Source organism: Acanthaster planci, linkage group LG02 (genome assembly GCF_054643075.1).
Source record: "Acanthaster planci isolate LZ-2023a linkage group LG02, COTS_SCS, whole genome shotgun sequence".
NCBI classification, from domain to species: Eukaryota; Metazoa; Echinodermata; class Asteroidea; order Valvatida; family Acanthasteridae; genus Acanthaster; species Acanthaster planci.
Genome location: NC_141778.1, coordinates 35,917,768 through 35,936,210, shown reverse-complemented (window position 1 = coordinate 35,936,210; position 18,443 = coordinate 35,917,768). Strand labels below are relative to the sequence as shown.

At 40.9% G+C, this 18,443-nt stretch overlaps 3 protein-coding genes across 13 annotated transcripts in view; all 3 read left to right on the top strand.

The window, feature by feature from the left end:
• LOC147800202 (uncharacterized) overlaps positions 1-18,443 on the top strand; it is a 111,981-nt gene that overhangs the window by 3,020 nt on the left and 90,518 nt on the right. For 5 of the 11 annotated variants that reach the window (XR_015424304.1, XR_015424307.1, XM_087132844.1 and 2 more), the window contains one exon: positions 15,364-15,485. The exons of 2 other annotated variants lie outside the window; for them this stretch is intronic. Coding sequence is in view for 2 of the 9 variants with exons in the window: in XM_087132840.1 (XP_086988966.1) it covers positions 6,236-6,404; positions 6,677-6,856 (349 nt within the window). In the remaining 7 variants the exon portion in view is untranslated. Of the gene's footprint in view, positions 1-6,235; positions 6,405-6,676; positions 9,036-15,363; positions 15,486-18,443 lie in introns of those variants that run through there. 4 more of the 11 variants (XM_087132840.1, XM_087132841.1, XR_015424305.1 and 1 more) reach the window with 2 other exon arrangements.
• LOC147800205 (uncharacterized) lies at positions 1,033-2,368 on the top strand. Its single transcript, XM_087133818.1, has one exon. It carries the CDS (start codon positions 1,148-1,150, stop codon positions 2,366-2,368), a length of 1,221 nt encoding a protein of 406 aa, XP_086989944.1. The 5' UTR covers positions 1,033-1,147.
• On the top strand, positions 2,435-6,224 carry LOC147800204 (uncharacterized). Its single transcript, XM_087133817.1, has 2 exons — positions 2,435-2,588; positions 2,941-6,224. Exons 1-2 carry the CDS (start codon positions 2,435-2,437, stop codon positions 3,318-3,320), a joined length of 534 nt encoding a protein of 177 aa, XP_086989943.1. The 3' UTR covers positions 3,321-6,224.

Genomic DNA, 18,443 nt, shown 5'->3' with positions numbered 1-18,443 from the left:
CCAAGTGCCGGGGACGCATAACCCCCAACAAATATAAAAGCCTCCAAACTGTCGAAAAGCATCATAGCGTCACCTTGCCATCACGCCTGTGGACTTCTGTAGCCGTTCTGAGATGTAGGTGTCTTCTAGTGGAAAATATGGTGAGTAAAAACGATTTCATTTGAAGTAGAATGTTGAGCATGACCAGACCCTATCTTGGTACGGTTTACTACATCATTAAATACATGGGCCCCAGTGCTGGCTATAGTACCATGCTATTAGTTAGAGCGTGGTTAAAGTGTGGCTGCTATCCACCCCCCTCCCCCTACCAATTTTGTCGATAGGCTAATGTAGATCTTGCACCGCTGTTCGAGTGAATGTGCCAGTGGAATAGGTATACGTATGCAGTCCGAAAAGCTCAATCACATAATCCAGTTGAACAGGTTCCTTCAACACATTTTTCCAGCCGCAAGTGAAGACTTTTCTGTTGTCCGTATGTGGTGGTTCTAGGCCTAATTGTGTTTAAAATTTTAGTTCGGGGTGGGGGTTTTGGGTGGATGTGGCTCTTGGGAGCCCCGATACCTGTTCCCCCCCCACCACAACCACCACCACCACCACCACCAGTCCATACCAAATTAAAAGAAGACAAGCGGCTTAATGAAAATAATGTTCAATTTGTTTTCTTGCCAGCTGACCTGCTCACCATAAGTGGAGACGTTTGGACAGTATGGCTGATTCGTCCACCAGTTCCAGCAGTAGGCCTACTTCATCTGTTGCTCCAAGTGATGACATGTCTGACGTCCAGCAGAACTGTGGTGTGACCGTAATGCAAACCAGTAATGAGGTTGGCTGCAGGAAATGGGACAAGAAACACTTCTGCTTTTACTGCGATGTACCCCAGGCCAAGCTCCCCCGTCATCTCCAGTCATGTCACAAGGAAGAAAGAGAAGTCATCGAGATCGCCGGTGAGCTCAACGCTGGTGTGCATAAGAAACTTCTGTTGAAAATTCGCAATATAGGCAATCACAGGCACAAGTGTCAGGTTCTTCGTGAAGGTCGTGGTGTGCTCGTTGTCGGGTACAGGCCAAATTGCAAGGTATCTCCCGATGCGTATGGACCATGCGTATATTGTTAGGGCTATTATGTGCGTACCGATTTGTGGCGACACATGTGCCCTTTGAAGCCAGCACCCACTCCACAGACTGACAGCACCGGTAAGAGGGCTCGTGTGGGTGGACGGGTCGCTCACAAGAGTGATTTGTTGAAACCTCCTCCTGTTGGCGTGTCGTTCCAGTTACACCAGGTTCTTAGTCCAATGAAGAGAGATGATGTGGCTTTGGTAGTCAAGAATGACACGTTGATTGTTGAATTGGCCAAGCGTGAATACATGAAACTAGGGCACGATGTAGATCAGCATGGCTACATCTGTAACAGGGTGCGTGAATTGGGTCGACTCGTCCTACAACTCCGAAAGAACACCCAGCAACCAAATGCATCACTCGAATCATTTGTCCATCCGCACCACCTTTCTGATATTGTGAAGGCCGTCCACGGTATTGCCGGCTTTAGGGAAGACAAACAGTTGTACGATGTTCCGTCACTAGCGCTGAAGATTGGTTATTCCGTCAAGAAGTGTGCACTCGTCTTGAAAGGAAGTGCCCTAGAGTCCGGCCAAAAACACAAAGCGGAGCGTGCTGAAGAGTTTCTGCAGTTGTGTGAATTGAACTGGCGAGACCTTGTGTCCACACACGCACACAGAACGCTGTACCAAGGAAAACGCAACAAAGTCACCATTCTCCCGACAAATGCCGATGTAGTCCACCTGTCGTCGTTCCTTCATGAAGCTGGCAACCGGGAACTTCAACTCCTGCAGGGTGCTCGGGGCAGACAAATCAGGCCAGTTTGGCAGAAATTGAATGAGGTCAGTCTGTGCCACCTCATCATGTTCAACCGAAGAAGGCAGGGGGAGGTTTCAAAAATGAAACTTGACGATTTCCACAAGCACTGCACCGCCAAACTGGAGGGGGAATGCCTGTTGAGTGATTTAGAACGCCAGCTGTGCAAGATGTTCCGTGTTGTCGAAATAGTCGGCAAGAGAGGCAGAACTGTTCCCGTGCTCCTAAGCAATGAGGCAGTAGCGTGGTTGAGTGCCCTTGTCGCCAAGAGACATGAAGCTGGAGTAGCCCAAGACAACAACTTCTTGTTCGCACGGTGTTGTTATGGCAGGAGAGGCCACATACGAGGGAGTGACTGTTTAAGGGCATATGCAGATAAGGCTGGCCTTGACAATGCATCCAGCATCCGGTCCACCAAACTCCGTAAACATGTAGCAACTGCATCGCAAATTCTTGCATTAAAGGAACATCAGCTTGAAACTCTAGCCAACTAACATGTAGCAACTGCATCGCAAATTCTTGCATTAAAGGAACATCAGCTTGAAACTCTAGCCAACTTCATGGGCCACGATCTGCGGGTACAGTGCGAATACTACCAATTGCCAGATACTGTACAGCGGGTCACCAAACTGTCCAGACTTTTCCTGAGTTTGGAGAGGGGCAACCTGTCTTCCCAGCAGGGCAAATCCTTGGATGATCTGCATGTAACTGGAGGTAAGGGCACCTTGTACTCAAACCATGTTTCCCATGTTCCGTCTACCCAACGCTTGGCTTCGAACCAAGTCAACCCAACCCAGACTCCCATTTTGTAGGGCATCGTACTGGGCCAGAAAGAATACCTCTCTTCGTATTAAACCCCCCCCCCGGAAGAACAGACCAGTACAAAGAAAGACGGGGGACAAAAATCCCCCCCATAAATGTATCTTGCGTCAAGAACTCCCAAAATAATGTTCCATTTTGGCCGTCCATCCCCCCCCCATATCTCAACACCAAGCAGAGACTGCCAGACACCCGTGCATGTATGTGTGCTTTAACTGATTGATCTCAATTTGGGGTTTACTCTCAGAAGGCTTCACCAGTGAAGAGGACAGCAGCGAGAGTGGGGACAGCAGTGACAGCAGTGAAGACTCCTGCGATGGATCCGTCTGTCACTCTGTCAGGCTGTCTGCTGAGGTGTCACCTACATTTCTAATGTCCTTTTCTTGCCTCTACATTAATAGGACAGCTTCCTGGTGTTGCTGCTGCATCTCGAACAAGGGAACCCTCTCCGCCATCGAGACGAGTGAAGCGGCGTCCCTGGACTACAGCGGAGAAGACAGACGTCCAAGAAGGCCTGCGCAAATTCTTCCAGTTGAGGAAAGTTCCTGGCAAGCTGGACATCGAAGCAGCTTGCACTGTGGCACTGCAGACCCGTACTTGGAGAAACATCAAAGACTTTTGTCGTAACACTATGAAGTTGTAGGCAAGTTCAGCTAGGATACGCCACACCAGCCATTCTCTCGAGACATTATACCACATTGATGCAGAACCCTATAGTGGTAGGCCAATAATGCACTCAAATTTTAGCGGCCAAAACAACCAAAAACTTGTGAGTGTTGTCCTCGGTGTTATAGGCTGCACTCACATGGACGAGAAGTCCTCCGTCTGATAGTTTGGAAAGTATGCCCTCCATTTGCAGTGTTTACATGTATACGTGTACATGTAGTGTGTGTACAGTGTACACGGATGGTTATAATGCTCTGACTAGTAGTACTGGGTGTTTCAACTTGCATGTGTGTGTTGCTGGTCAGCATGGTCAAGGACACCATACATGTATTTTGCATACAAAGGTAAGACTGGTACGTTTACTTACAGGAGGGTATTGGAATTTTTATAGAATGTAAAAAATTCCACACAATTATTAGTATTGTACATAGATGCATAATGTGTTCTACAAAGGTACATGTAAGTATTATATAATATCCATACCAAGGTACATGTATGCATAATATGTATTTTTTATAATAAAAATACCAACACTTCCTATAAATATCAGTGCAACGCAATATTCACTCCAGTTTCATTTTGAGAAAAGCCTCTCAAAATGACTGCAAGGGAGGTGAAAAATTTACAGCAAAGTTTGAGAAGTGAAGAGCGAGAAATTTTCATGGAGAATGCTGTGGATATATCAAAGAAAAGGATGTGTCTAGAGCATGGCGAAAGATCTTCAAAGAAAAAGGAGATCAGAAGAAAGGAAAAGGAAAGGCTCCAAAACAGTACAAGGATGCCAATTTTAAGGCCAGGAGAAGGAAACAGGAGGATGAAGAGCTCAGAGCAGCCATCAGAGCTAGTTGCAAGGAGACAGGAATACACATGGGGAAAAGCTACAGAGTTGTGGTTGATACACCCCATTACAGATCAGTCATGGAAGTGGCTAAGCATCATTTGGGAGTGTATCACCACGTCTTCACAGACAGGTTATACACCTCTGTCTCCCTAGCCTGTTGCCTCCTTGCAAAGAAGACGTACGTAACTGGCACCGTCAAATCCAATAGCAAAGGGCTACCTAAAGAATTCACAACCAAAGACACCAACCCACAGCAACAAAAGATCAAGCAGATGAAGAAGACCAAGAGAGAACCTTCTATAGCTGACAGAATGGCCAGTTTACTGCAGTCATTTGGAAAGATACCAGGGTGATGATGTTGCTCTCTTCATCACACCAAGGGTAGAAAGACCCAACCACTGATTTCCTGAAGCGTAAGGTTGTGAGTGACAAGACAGGCAAGCGAAAGGTGAAAAGTGTGCCAGCGCCCTCTCAAGCAAGGGACTACTCCAAGCACATGGGAGGAGTAGACAGAGGGGACTAACTCAGGCCTACCATACCTGTGCCCGCAAGTCGCAGTTTTGGTGGCTTGGTATATTATACTTCCTCATCGACATCGCCAGAGTGAATGGGTGGATCTGTTTCAAAGACCACAATCCAATGGTTGATGACAAGAACATCAGCAGCAGTAGCAGCGAATGCGACAGAGAGGCAGGAGATCCAGGCAGCAAGATGTCACACTCAGATTTTGTGTGGGCCGTAGCCAAAGACCTGATTGAAGGCTATGCAGGGGGCTTAGCATCTCGCCAAACTGCATCACAACTGGTATCTCTCATCAACAGCGCTGGACACTACTCTGTGAAGATGCCAGGGAAGAATGCTCGATGATGTTGCTGGTGCAGACTGAACAAGAAAGTAACCAAGTCTGGACTACCAAAGACAACACGACGAGGCTGCCCAATGTGCGGCGTCAACTTATGCCCCTGGAATGCTTTTTAAAGTTTCACGCAGCTGCAGCACAAGAAGAGGGCACAACATCAACTGAGTAGTACCTCAGAACAAGAGTCAAGAAAAACAACAAGAAAACAGAAATGACCCTAAAAATAAAAACATAAAGATACAGATAATTAGGACACTGATAACAGTGTGCCTGCAGTTGTGGCACCAAGACTGATTAAAAAAAAAAGCACAAAAGTTGGAAACAGTATAAACATATTGCTTGATTTTGGCAACTTTACTCAATGCTGTCTCCTTGTAGTACCCTAACAGTAACCCATCCATACCAAATCAATCAGAATTCAACAGTTTTGAGGGTGTTGAAGTTTAACAGGTTATATACTTTTCGAGTGCAGGGGCCTAGGATAAAGAGTACAGGCCATAATTAGCTCCAACATAGATATACAATTGACCAGGAACTGTACTGCGGAGCTCACCCATGAATAAATGCCTGTGAACTCCCCCAAACTTTGATTTTCTATTGTAAGTACATTGGCTCATTTTGTTAGGTATGGTACCATCCTTTTCTAATCACTAGACAATGCATAGACCCATCTGTACCAAACAGGCCAAACTCCAACTGTTGGAGTTTGCCAGGTTTAGTACTGTATGGCATATGAGACTTGTTGGAGTTTGGCAGGTTTGGTACTAGTAACTACTGAAATTGTGCACAGCTGTTGGAGTTTGTTAGATTCAGTACTATTTCTAGTGCAAGGGCCAAGGGAGTTAGGGCTAAAGAGGAAACCTACCTCTATTGGAAACCATGAGACTGCTCTTGAAGCCCACAAGTTGCCTCTCTTGTATTGTTCTTTATTAATAAATTGTAGCAGGGTCTGTTGCTTTGACCATACACGAGGCCAGTGCCTATGAGTGTCATATGGGTATGCCTATAAAGACGCCTCATGTTAAACATGGAGGCTTGGAATCAGAAAAATTGAAATGACCCAATCTGGAACTTTTCCTCCAGTTAACAATTACAGCATACCAGTACATGTATGTGGAAGAAGAGCATTAGAATAAGATGAGTTACTTTTAGCTTTGGTTCATTTTGTTTTTGCAGAGTACACGATTATATCAGTGGAGGTCTGTCAGAGACTCTGTTGATTGATCCAGAAAACACCCAGCTTGCTGTGGACAGGGAGAGAGGGAGGACAGTTTCTGCTGTTACATGTACCCCTACAAGTTTCCATCAACCTCCTAAAGAAGGCTGGACAAGCGACTTACTCCAAGTGACTTTGCGCTTTCCAAAATCAGGAAAACCTAATTCAGCATTTGAATAATCATGAAAACTAATTCAGATCTTTAGACCATGATTACAAATGTAGCAGAGATCAAATGTGAATTTGTGTAACATAAACTTATCTTGTTAATTCCTCATTCCTTTGAATGAAATAAAATCATGGAAAAAATAACAGGTTTACCAAAAATTTGTTTGAGTGAATTATTAATTAAACTAAACAAATGAAGCAATGCTAGGTAATCCACTTTGCTTGGATTGCAGGTTCCAGGTGCTGTGTCTTTTGGAGCAATGTGGCATTTTCTTGTGAACCAGCCACATTTGAAAGAGAAGGCAAAAGGATGTGACAAGCAGTTTGGAAAGGGGTATAAGCTTAGTGTTCAGGGCATGTTAAAGATATTATGTATCACCCGATGTCTTCAGTATTACCATTTATCTATCTAAAAGCAACTGTTCTTCCAACAATGACAAAATCGAAAACGTACACAAGTTATATATCAGTATGGCAATCATCTCACCATATACACTCAGCATATTGTACATGCCCTGCAGGATTGGGTGGCATTTGCTGCCATGTGGCAGTATTTTTATATGTATGCTCAGATACCAGAACTTCAGGTCGTACCGACCTCTATGTTTCAGAACCCTCTATATCACGTACATCCTATCCTCAACAGTGGCACTTGCCCCGTAGAAAACAAAAAGGTGATAATTTCCCAATCAGTGACGCAGTGTATGAGAAATACGACCCCACCAAGCCAAAGAAGAGAAAACCAAATATCAGGCAATCTGACCCCAGACCAAATCACCTTCAGAGAAACAATCGCAAAAAAAGTATACCAATTACGCAGTAAGCTTAAAGAGTTTAAATCAAAAGGCAAATCCAGTGCATTTCTCCATGTCTTGCCATTTGCTTCATCTTTATCTGCCATTTCATTTGATCATAACTACATGTGTACTGCATCTGAATCAACTAGAAATCCAATTCAATCCCAAAGAAACTCAATGAGCTCAGTAGCTCCTAATTCAACTGGTGCAGGAAGTTCTCAACAATCAACAGATTTCTTGACGGTTATATCCACCACATTTGAAATTTATTCAAAGCATAATTATTGTAAGCAACAAGAGATCCAAAACTATCTGAAGAACTGTAAGTTGATGAAGAGTTTAAGGATAAGTGCCGTAAGTATGAGCAGGCACAGAAAGTGACAACTGAAGAAGTTGAGCAAATTGAACAGTCTACCAGGGGTCAGTCAGTCAATGAAAACTGGCATAAACATAGACAGGAGAAAGTTACAGCATCTGTTGCTGGTGCCATCAATAGGAGGAAAACAACTCCACCTGATAATCTTCCTAGAATTAAGGGATACGACAATGGGAAATTTATTCTAAAGGCTTGTAAACATGGGATAGAGTGTGAACAAAGGGCTGCTGATGCCTACATAGAGTACATGAAAATGAATGGTCACCCAGACATTTGTTTGAAGAAAACAGGATTTTCTGTCTTGCCAGAAACTTCATGGCTAGGTGCCAGTATAGACAGAATTGTTTCAGATCCTTTAAGTCAACCTCAGAAAGGAAACGCTGAAATCAAGTGTCCATTATCAAATTTCACAGAGGCAGACTTTGTAATTCAGCGTGGTTCATCCTTTCCACTTCAGAGAGACTCAACAGGCAAGTTAAAGCTTAACCATCATCATGTGTATTATTACCAAGTAAATGCCAGCTTGCAGTAACAAAGAGAGAATGGTGTGATTTTATCATGTACGTACATGCAGAAACACCTGAGGGAAAAGATCCATGTTGAGCGCATCTGGTTTGACCAACAAGTGTGGGAAAACATTGTCTTTCCTAAACTGAAGGAATTTTACATATGATATGTTATGCCAAAGATTCTGCCAAGGCGCATTAAACTTGGCTTCTCCCTGTTTCCAGAACTTTTTCATTATGAAAATGCTAGAGACACAAGCAAAAGAAGTGAAGAGTAGGTATTTTGTTGGATTTACATGGTACATGGAAATAACTGTTTCCCTGCAGTTACATAAAGTTCTTGGATTTGCCAGAGCACTTTTAGGTTCAAATAAGTTCAAATTTTATGTGAAATTTCCAAAGAATGCTTACATTTATAAATCATATTTATTGCCATTTTCCTGAAGATATAGTAATATGACATCTTTCCCCAGACTGTGTGGTGCAATAACATCGAAGAAAATTGTTTTGACTTTAATTTATTGATTAGTTGACCATTTAATGAAATAGAAGATGAACATGCAGGTGCTGTGTAGAAAGGAAATTCCTGTAAGACTTTAAATTTAATCATAGTACATGTCAGACATGTTAGTTTCAACACATGCCTACGTATTTTATAAAGAAACAAAAATGAATTGCCTGTCTTATGATATTCACAGTAACTAGTCAGATGTTATCTTCAATAACAGTATTTATTATCAACACAGTATTTATTGCCACCTGTCGTAAATATAGATAAAGTTTAATTCACTCTGTAGCTCAGGAAAGTGCAGTTGAGATAAAAATACAAACATGTAATACATGTGTATGCTTAAAGTGAGAATAACAAATGTGCTTGAAAATTGTCTTCAATAAAATGAAAACTAGCAATTGAGATCTCTGGTGTTTTGATGATCATTATTTTTGTGTTTCAGGTGTACATTATATTCACTTTTGCACAGCATTAATCATGTGAAATTCCTTCAGAAATAATTTTGGGCAAGAACCATCAGTCAAACTCTGTTTCTGATGCAGAGTTCAATTGTTTTGCCTATAGGTCTAGTTATAAATGCCTTTGAGCTCAGCAATTAGTCAGTGCTTTGGGTAGTTACATGCCCTCTACCTTTTGTGAAATTGCATAACTTCATAAGGGTTGGGATTTAGTACTGAATTGTTTGTGTGGGTTTCATTTTCATTTTTTAGGCAGTGTTGCTGTAACACTGAAAGAAATACATGTACTAGGTTGGCTTCTATTAAACCTTATTCGAATTAGGAAAATATTTTAACATTTTGGTTTCTAACAAAGTTGAGTACTGCCCCTCGCGATTTTTCCTACACCTCTACACTTTTATACTTTTTTCTCTATTTCTCTCTGAAAGCTCCACAAGTGATTTACACATATTTTGTACAACTTCAAAGGAAAAGAAGTGCCCATGTGATGAACGTAAAACGGAACTTAAAACTCACTGACTGTATGTCTTGTGAAGATGGTCTTTCCATCTGAATTTCAATGGCATCAATGATAACTCTTGTTAATGGATACTTGTCTTTGAAGCACTTTGGCATTGTCTCATCGATAAATTGAGGAGTGGGCCAAATGTCAGTTTCCTTCAGGTCAAAGTACATAAGATTAATCCAATAATCGAAAGTCCTGGAAACACTCGACTCTTGCTTGCTAAATCTCTCTGCTAAATCCTTCTCCAGAAGACCAAGTCTCAACCTACACATTAGCATAAAAATTGGTTCAATGGAGTCAGTTTCCACTCTGATTGCATCTGTGATGAGGTGAAGAAATCATAACAAATCTTCAATCGCTCAAAATCAGGGAAACCTGTATAGAAGCAAATGTCTTCATTGCAATTCTTAAACTTTTCAATGCAGAATGTATGCCTAGCTTGAGGAATACATGTACTCCGTAGCTCGGACAATGCCTCTGACAGACTATTCTGGCAGTGTTCAAGTTCTCTCTTCAGTTGGATCACTTCATTACTACAAGTACATGACGTTCATATTTTTCTGTTTGAATGCCGACATCCTCATAATTAGCATTACCAATAACGCAAGGCTCTGTCTCTTGTGAAGTAGCAGATTTTGGTGCTGGTATTTTTGCTGCAAGTGGATACCTCTTTGCAGGTGGTTTTTGCGGGTTTGGGGTGCTTACTCCACGGAAAAATAGAAGGAATAGCATTTCCAATTTTCCGGCCCTCTTTAAAATGTTAACTAGATATCCTTGTGCCCTCTGTTGCAAAACAAAGATTCTTATTTCTGACTGCAATATCATAAACTTTCCTGAGTTTTTTATCTTTTGGTATGCGGTAAAAATAAATATTTTTATCATGGGAGGTGTTGTAGCATAAAGGCACACAGCAGCTTCGCATGATTGCACTGTACAAATGGCGCGCCACAGGATCCCCCCGGAAGTTAAATTAGAGAGCCCCCAGTGCTCATAGATACGGCTCATTCTGCCATTTACCAGTTCCAAACATGCCATTTTCCGTTGCCCATTGCCCATCGCACGTTGCCTGTCATGTGGGTTGCATAGGACCTGCAAAAGCCGGGGTTTAACAAATGACAATGTAATGATTCCATTCATTTCTAACGATCTTTTCCCAATAAGGCAAGTACAAATCCCAGCTGCAAAGCATATACTAGTCCCATAATTGATGCCAATAATGCTAGACTACCCCTGCCCCTTGACAAGAAAATGTCGCCTTTCTGAGAATTCAACCAAGTGTTTTGGGGGGAAAACATTCTCAACAAAAATGTTCAGGCCAACTTATCCACAGTCTAATTCTAATTTGCATACTGTAAAAATGTGCCAACTTGTTTTCATCAAATTCTAGAAAGAAATCTGCCAACCGATACAAATATTCCATTTTTTTCCTCTCAATTTCACCTTGGAATCCAGAAATACTAGACAGTGCTGTGGATAACAAACTGTTACCGCTTGGTTTAAGATTCAGAAAATATGACGTGTTGGTTTTTGTGGGTGTGTATGCCATGGTGGATAGACCAATGAGAACAGGTTGTCTATCATATCAGCATTATGGGGCTAACAAGTAACGTTACTGTTTAAAAGACGTCTGTGAACCTACCTGCAACTCAAGTCATGTCTAATTTGGAGTATAAAGCAGATTTCATCATAGGTATACCCCTCCTCAAAATAATGTAGAATCAGTTCGTCTCTCATGAAAAATATTAAGGAATCAAACATTGTAAATAATTTATTATTTACATTCAGTTTTGTGGGATATATCATGCAGGAACAGACAGAAACATTACATAGGCTATAGGCCTACTGTCTAGCCGTTAACGAGTAAAGTTACGTTTAAAGTAACTAAGTAATCAAGGAAAACAATCTACCCTAACAAAAGTCTATTTTTGTTAATTTATTTGTGTAACAAAAAAATGGTATTATTTCATATACACGTCACTTTACTGATGTCAGTCTTCTTTTTGTGGCCGAAAAGCCTCATCCAAAAATTATCTTACCGCGAGTCAAAATTGACCCCTTCTGTAGCGATGGTATGATGGATGTACATGTACACACTAGTGTGTATTTGCCTGCAACTGGGAACCCCCTATTGTTCCTCTTTTGTTTGTACTTTAACTTTTTTAGAAGACCACCCATATGTTTTGTACACAGTTGTCAATCGGGGACCCTCTGTCAATCGGGGACCCTCTGTCAATCGGGGACCTTATTGTCCTCTATTGTTCAGGGTCCCCAATTGAATGCAGAAACAAACTCACATACACAACTTGTGTGTCTCCAAAGACGCAAATAGTTATTTTATTTCTTTATTAACAATAACGACTAAAATATTCTCATTTGTGTAGCGTGTCAGGCCAGAGATACACGTATAATCAACTGCGCCTTCAGCAGTATTCACACGATTTTACTCAAAAAATTATGGAAAAATGACAAAGAATTTCTATAATTAATGCCAAGATGCATTAGGTTCATGTTATTTTGTTTCCTTATTTACCCACCCTGATGACCGTAAATTATCCTTAACTGAACGACACGCTAGACCGAAGTTAGCAATAAACCAATTCTACACTCGATTTCTGCACATGTATGGGTCAACCCCAAGGTTGAGTAAAAGTACATGTAGTTCAAACATACGGTACTTGAAAAATTATTCCAAAAATTATATCTGAAATAAATGCCATAACGTGTTTTTCTCTTTATTTTTTTCACCAAAACGTCCGTAAAATGATCTTAATGGCATCCAGTAGCACGTCAGGCGGGAGGTAATACATGTTGTGTAATATAAAAACTATTACAGTATGTAACTCAATTTCAGGCATGTTTGGGACAACCCGGAGGTCGATTTAAAGTACATGTAATTCAAACTAACTTTTAAAAATGATCAAAAATGACAATATTTAGGATGAATGCTTACAGAAGAAATTATTATTTTATTTTCATTAAATTTTAGGCCAATTGTTTTTTGTGTGTATACATGTCCAGTGCATGGCATCGCTTAGTTCTGCTAAGGTACATGAATTGAAAATTGATGTGCATCTGGGCAGGCTGGCAAGGGCTCACAGGGTCATTGCAACATGTAACTTTTGAGTTGCTGTACATTGTAAAACATTGTTATACTTTTTGGGCGGGTAGGTGGAAAGGAGAGGCAGTAAAGGACATGATAAAGGAGATGGGGGTAGAGATGGAAAGTGGTAACTGGGGATCAATAAAGATGAGAGACTCAGGAAGTAAAAAACTGCTTGTGTGATATTAACCTCATTTATTTCTTTCATTGGAACTCTTGCTTACAACAAAGTGAATTTTGTTAGCTTATTGCTACAGAACTGAAAGAAAAACTTGCTGTGGAGCTCCTTGTCAATCAGTGTTGGTCATTGGATGATTCCAAAAGATAATGTATGACAAGGAATCTAATGTTCACAATTCAAGATACACACTTGGCAAATTTTGAACTAAACCCATCCCAATTTTTTTTGTCTGAAAAGAAATAAGCAAACTTTCTACTTGATACATGTAACTGTAATTTTTAAAGTGATTTCATTTTAAAAATACATGTACATGTAAGTCTTAATGTTAAAGTACACTGTTGAATTATTCGTATTGGCGACAGAGGCAATTAATTAGTAGTTACATGACACCGGGGGTGACTAGGGAATTAGCCTGTGAGATAACAGAAGCATCTTTGAAGGATCTTCCGGTATGTTAGCATCTGTTTACAGGAAAATTAAATTGCCTGTCATTTTAAATTTCACAAACAAACATTTTAACAAATCAACATTTTAACAGCTAGTTCTTTGATAACTTCTTTTGAACAAAAGAACTAACAAATTCAGCTCCTGCATTGAGCTTGAAAACAGAGTTCAGTCAGTGCAGATGCATCACACTGAACTTGCTTTTAATCCTTCCGACATCGACAACATCAAGTCTGGGCATTTGCGTCGCAGAGGGGGGCAAGGTGATCGCTGCCCCCCTTTTCCTTGAAAAAAAGGGCATTTTCCCAGAGAAAGTTATTGCGATGCCCATGCATCTACATGCAGAAATTCCTACTACTGGACCATGAGGTTTTGAAGGCCAAGTATTGAAACTTTTTTTTGAGGCTGCATTGCAGACACATGCAGTGACTGGCATCTAGTGGCTCACTACAGATTCCAACCTTTGAAACACACTCAATATGGAGCCAATCGAGACAGCCCTCACAGAACAACATCTTTTTGGATTCTTGTGGTTTGTTACAATCATCAGTGATGTAACAAGTGGACCATGTTGCCTCTATCAAACTCTTTCTGATATTTACCAAGTAGATCATGGTGTCTTCACCATTTGGGGGTTGGCAAGATATACATGTACGTGTATATATGCTAGTAGTATGTGGAACAGGAGTTTTGAGCTTTGGTATTCTTTTCAGTGTACCGCGTAACGACCGCCTCTTCCATGAGCTCTGCATAGGCAAATCCGTTCAAATTAAATTTTGAGCGATCCATTTCCGCACTCTTTGCATTTCGGCTTGTGAATACTTCTAGTAATTGCCACTATCGCATTCGCAGCAGCACTTTCAAAGACACCACAATCACTGCCATTCTTCTTGAAGGGTACATCAGTCAGCATAAAAACATGCCAATTTGACACGCAAAATGATTTTGAATACGTTACAGCAAGAAGAGTGTTGTATGAATGAGGCTGCAGATTGCATGTTTTCTCCATGCAAGGAGTCCACTGTCGTTATTTTCTTAGTACGACCAACAGTATCCAGTGGTTACCTTGGACTATCACAGGCCAAACCCAGACATCTTTCTCAAAGATGCAATGAGCAAGGGCCCATTTCATGACAAATTCTACTTCACCCTCTTCCCATGTGAGAAATGCATGGGAATCTGCAACAAGGAATGTGACAGAGCTGTCAGGAGACTGTTGCTGAAGCTTACACTTGTTTATAGATGTCAAAGTAATGGCTTCTGAACCAGCCTGAGGGTAACAGCGAAGCCAAATCGGTGGAATTTACTTGAAATGGCCCCATAGTGCAAACAACGTCCGCACCCTCTTGTACTTGAAGTAGCTGAAATTTCCATTTTTTTCATGGAGCTTGTTTTTAGTGGGACCTGTATCGTGGTCAATCCGAGACTCTGATTTAGCACTCAGTGCTGATGTTGTCAAAGGAGTGAAGTTGATCACCAAGTGGAGATGGTAGATTGGCGGGGCACAATGGTGAGGATGGTAGAAAGATATCATCCATATTCCACGTGTCTCCCATTGCTTGTATCGAGTCAGATGCACAACTGACATCCAGGTCATCAATTCTGGGCTTTTTACGACCAGATCTCTGCTTTTGGTGCTTTGACATCCTTAATGTAGACGAATTGATATGTCTTGTATCGGTTATCCCAGGAGCCAATCCGAGAGCTATCGGATTATATACATTGATATGTCTTGTATTGGTTACCCAAGGAGCCAATCCGAGAGCTAGGCAGCATGGGATTACATGTATATACATTGATATGTCTTGTATCGGTTACCCAAGGAACCAATCCGAGAGCTAGGCAGTATGGGATTATATGCATTGATATGTCTTGTATCGAGTGTCTTGAGTCTTGACTTGGTTGGCAACTAATTGGTCTTGAGACTTCTGTTACAACCAGTTGTCTTCATTGATTAGCCTTTTTGATTACACAATCTTGGTAAATCATTTTTTTGTTCAGTAAATAATTGAATCCACTGTAATTTGCCATTTTCTACCTAGACAGCTGTTAAGAAGTTAACATCGAGCCTGTTCCTACTTATTCATCTCTTTGCCATCAACCTTGCAAGACGACATCACTAATTGATTAAAGAGAAAATTACTATGTATCCATCCAAAAATTGGTAAGTTTATTTCCATAACTGGGCAGTGTAGGATTTTCATTACAGCTCATCAATGAAGAGTATTTTAGTTTTATAATGAATCCTGAATGTTTATCTTCTCTCTTTCTCAGTCACAAAAATAAGAGGGGAAAAGCTTTAATTTGTTATATTTTTGGTCAGTTGCACAAATTTACCTTTGTTCCCCATTCATCAGACTTGTCTTTCTCATCTTGAGAAATGTGTGAATAACAGTTCAGATGACCTCAGAGGGATGTATTTTTTGGCTTGTGCATCTCAACCAACCCTGCAAAATCATGCTTCTGATGTGTTAAACATTAAATCATGTTGGTTTAAATCATTGATTTAATCACAATTTCAATCCAGTGACTTATTTGAACAATTACTGACTTAAAGCACTCTTTTGTAAAGCAATTAAACCAACCGACTCCATCTAATTGCCAAGTACAACATGTTATCGACACATTAAGATACCCTTTCATTTCATCAGCACTTGATTGAACAGAACTTTGGATTTGAACAAAGCTGTTTAATATTGTCCCAGTAAATGTGTGAGGATCATTTGATTATCTGTCAAGCGAAGTGTCTTTTGGAGAGACTGTGTATGAAGAGTGAACTGTTTACACTCCAGCATGAAATGCTACTGAAAATCTTCAGTTGTACCACATGAATCACAAATGCTGTTATCAGGGTAGTTGTTATGGAGGAATTTTGAGTCCTTTGCAGGTACATGTTGAGGCAAGTTTTTTTCTTTACATTTTGTCGGTTTACTTTTGGAAGTCTTATTTTTTTACTGCTGAGATTTTACCCCGGAGGTTGGTTCCACAAGGTTGACTAGAAATGGTCAACTACATTGCACTCAAATATGGTCTGTCCAACTGTTGTTTACTACACTTACTTGTACATGTACATGTAGCTTATGTGGTTGAGATCAAATCACTGTAGATGTCTGCATTGTAGACGACTGCATTGCAGTTCTTCATTTCTAATAATGCATACATGTAACTGCATTGATACATGTATGGACAATTATATTGTGATTTCACTGCCCATTAGGTTATTCAATGTTCCTAGTTTGTGTAATTCCGTTACTATACATGGAACAGGTCCTACCCACAAAGTGAAGCAAGATTAAGCAGTTTGAAGCTGACAAATGTATTTGAAGCAACTGCCTTGTTTCTGATCACAACTTGGGGTTCAGAACTTGGAAATTTCATGTTCTTTTCAAATACATCCTTGTTGCTAGGTATAAAAATTGTAAAAGCTTTCAGATACGCATACAGATGGTTTATATTAACATGATTAAAGCTGAAAAACATGCCCAGATTAAAAAAAAGAAAGACTGCTGTTCAAAAATTGGCATTTTTCAAGGTACATTTCACATGTGTAATTCCGTTACCATTTTTGTAATTTCTACTGCCTTTCTGGGAAAAGTGACGTGGTATGGAATATTTGTGCGTATTAATACCCTAAAATTGCTGCAAAGTTGAAATTATAGGTACATGTACCATAAAAAGATAAATTGGTACCTGTGGCCTCTATGTTGTAGATTTCATTTTAAAAATTGTGTTTAAAAATATGCTTCACTAACTGACGTAATTCCGTTACCAAAATATTCTGGGCTTTGGGCTTTTCTACATGTAGGATGTTTCAATATTTTATTACTGGTTTGGTGGTTGGGCTATAACCAGACCTTACTAAAGTGTTTGCAATCAGGAAGGTCACATGACTAATTCATAACATGGAAAGTAATAGTCAATTTTGTTCTGAAATGTAATTCTGTTACCACCGAATTGCCTTATAACTCTACATTTACATCTACATGTAGATCATTGACACCCATTGCTGCCAAAGTGTTTGAATCTATTATACTCGACCAAGTGTCTAGTAAAATCGAAGACAAAATAGATCCAAACAAATTTTGCTGCATTCCTGGGTCTGGTACTACTGATGTGCTTGTGGAAATCATTACCAGCACACTGTCGTAAAAGTTGGTACCTTAATCCTGCCCTAAGTTACGCTATACAGGGTTTTGCGGTTTTTGTCATAAAAAACAAGAGCTGGGGGTGGGTGGGTTGCAGGCTGCCTTGGGCAGTAGCACACATTATTTGCGGTCAGTTGATTGGTTAAAAAAGTGAAATGGGTATAGCAGCAGTGTCCGGTCAACACAGAAGTCACCTCCATAGTATTGACGCAGCGTTTCCTAGGGGCGGGCCTTAGACTGAAGTAATGATGGAAAGTACTGTTGCCAATAATGCTCATTTACACAAATCCTGAGGGGGTAGGTTATATATCTCCCCACCTTTGGTGGTGGGATGATGGGCCGTGGAATCATCCCACTCCTTTTTTGTGATGAGCGAAAAAGTTGATTTGTAAAATGATTTTAATATGCTATTCTGAGTTTGACAATTTTATGTACAATGTTTATCATGAACATTGCCCCCATAGTACATGGTGTGGCATTGATTTGTAATATATACTCTTTTCAAGACATGGTCACTTTTCCTGTATAAACTGCTTTCCCTTTTCTCTTTGGCAGCCGTTTAATAGCAAACATTGTTACGATCCCAGTTGATCCATATCCTTTTGTGTCTCCCTGAAAAGGTACGTGTGGAATTTACGCACGTTCCAAAAACCTATAAAAGACTCCGTAGTCATTGATTTCGTTCTCAGTCAGTGCCAATATGCTTTTAGCATGTGCGTTTCGAAATAGCCGGCGTTGGGTCAGCACCTCCTTGTCATCTACGCCTCGATTACTGCCGCACCGCGGCCAAGGCTGACTCCGCTGAGGGACCGTGGACCCTGGAGTGTCGTGGCTCCATGTGGAAGCCGAATCTCGGGGATCGACACTGACCTGCCTGTCTGAACTGGGCTGTTCTGGCGCGGAGTGCGGAGGTGCTTGGCCCGACGACCGCGCTCTTTTAGCCATGGCACTGACTGGGCGGGGCCTAATTTTCTTCT

Excerpts from the sequence above, each read along its gene's own strand:
- LOC147800205 (XM_087133818.1), top strand. The coding sequence starts at position 1,148 with ATGTGCCCTTTGAAGCCAGCACCCACTCCACAGACTGACAGCACCGGT.
- LOC147800204 (XM_087133817.1), top strand. The coding sequence starts at position 2,435 with ATGGGCCACGATCTGCGGGTACAGTGCGAATACTACCAATTGCCAGAT. Across the intron at positions 2,589-2,940 it reads TGATCTGCATGTAACTGGAG|AAGGCTTCACCAGTGAAGAG; the intron begins GTAAGGGCACCT and ends GTTTACTCTCAG.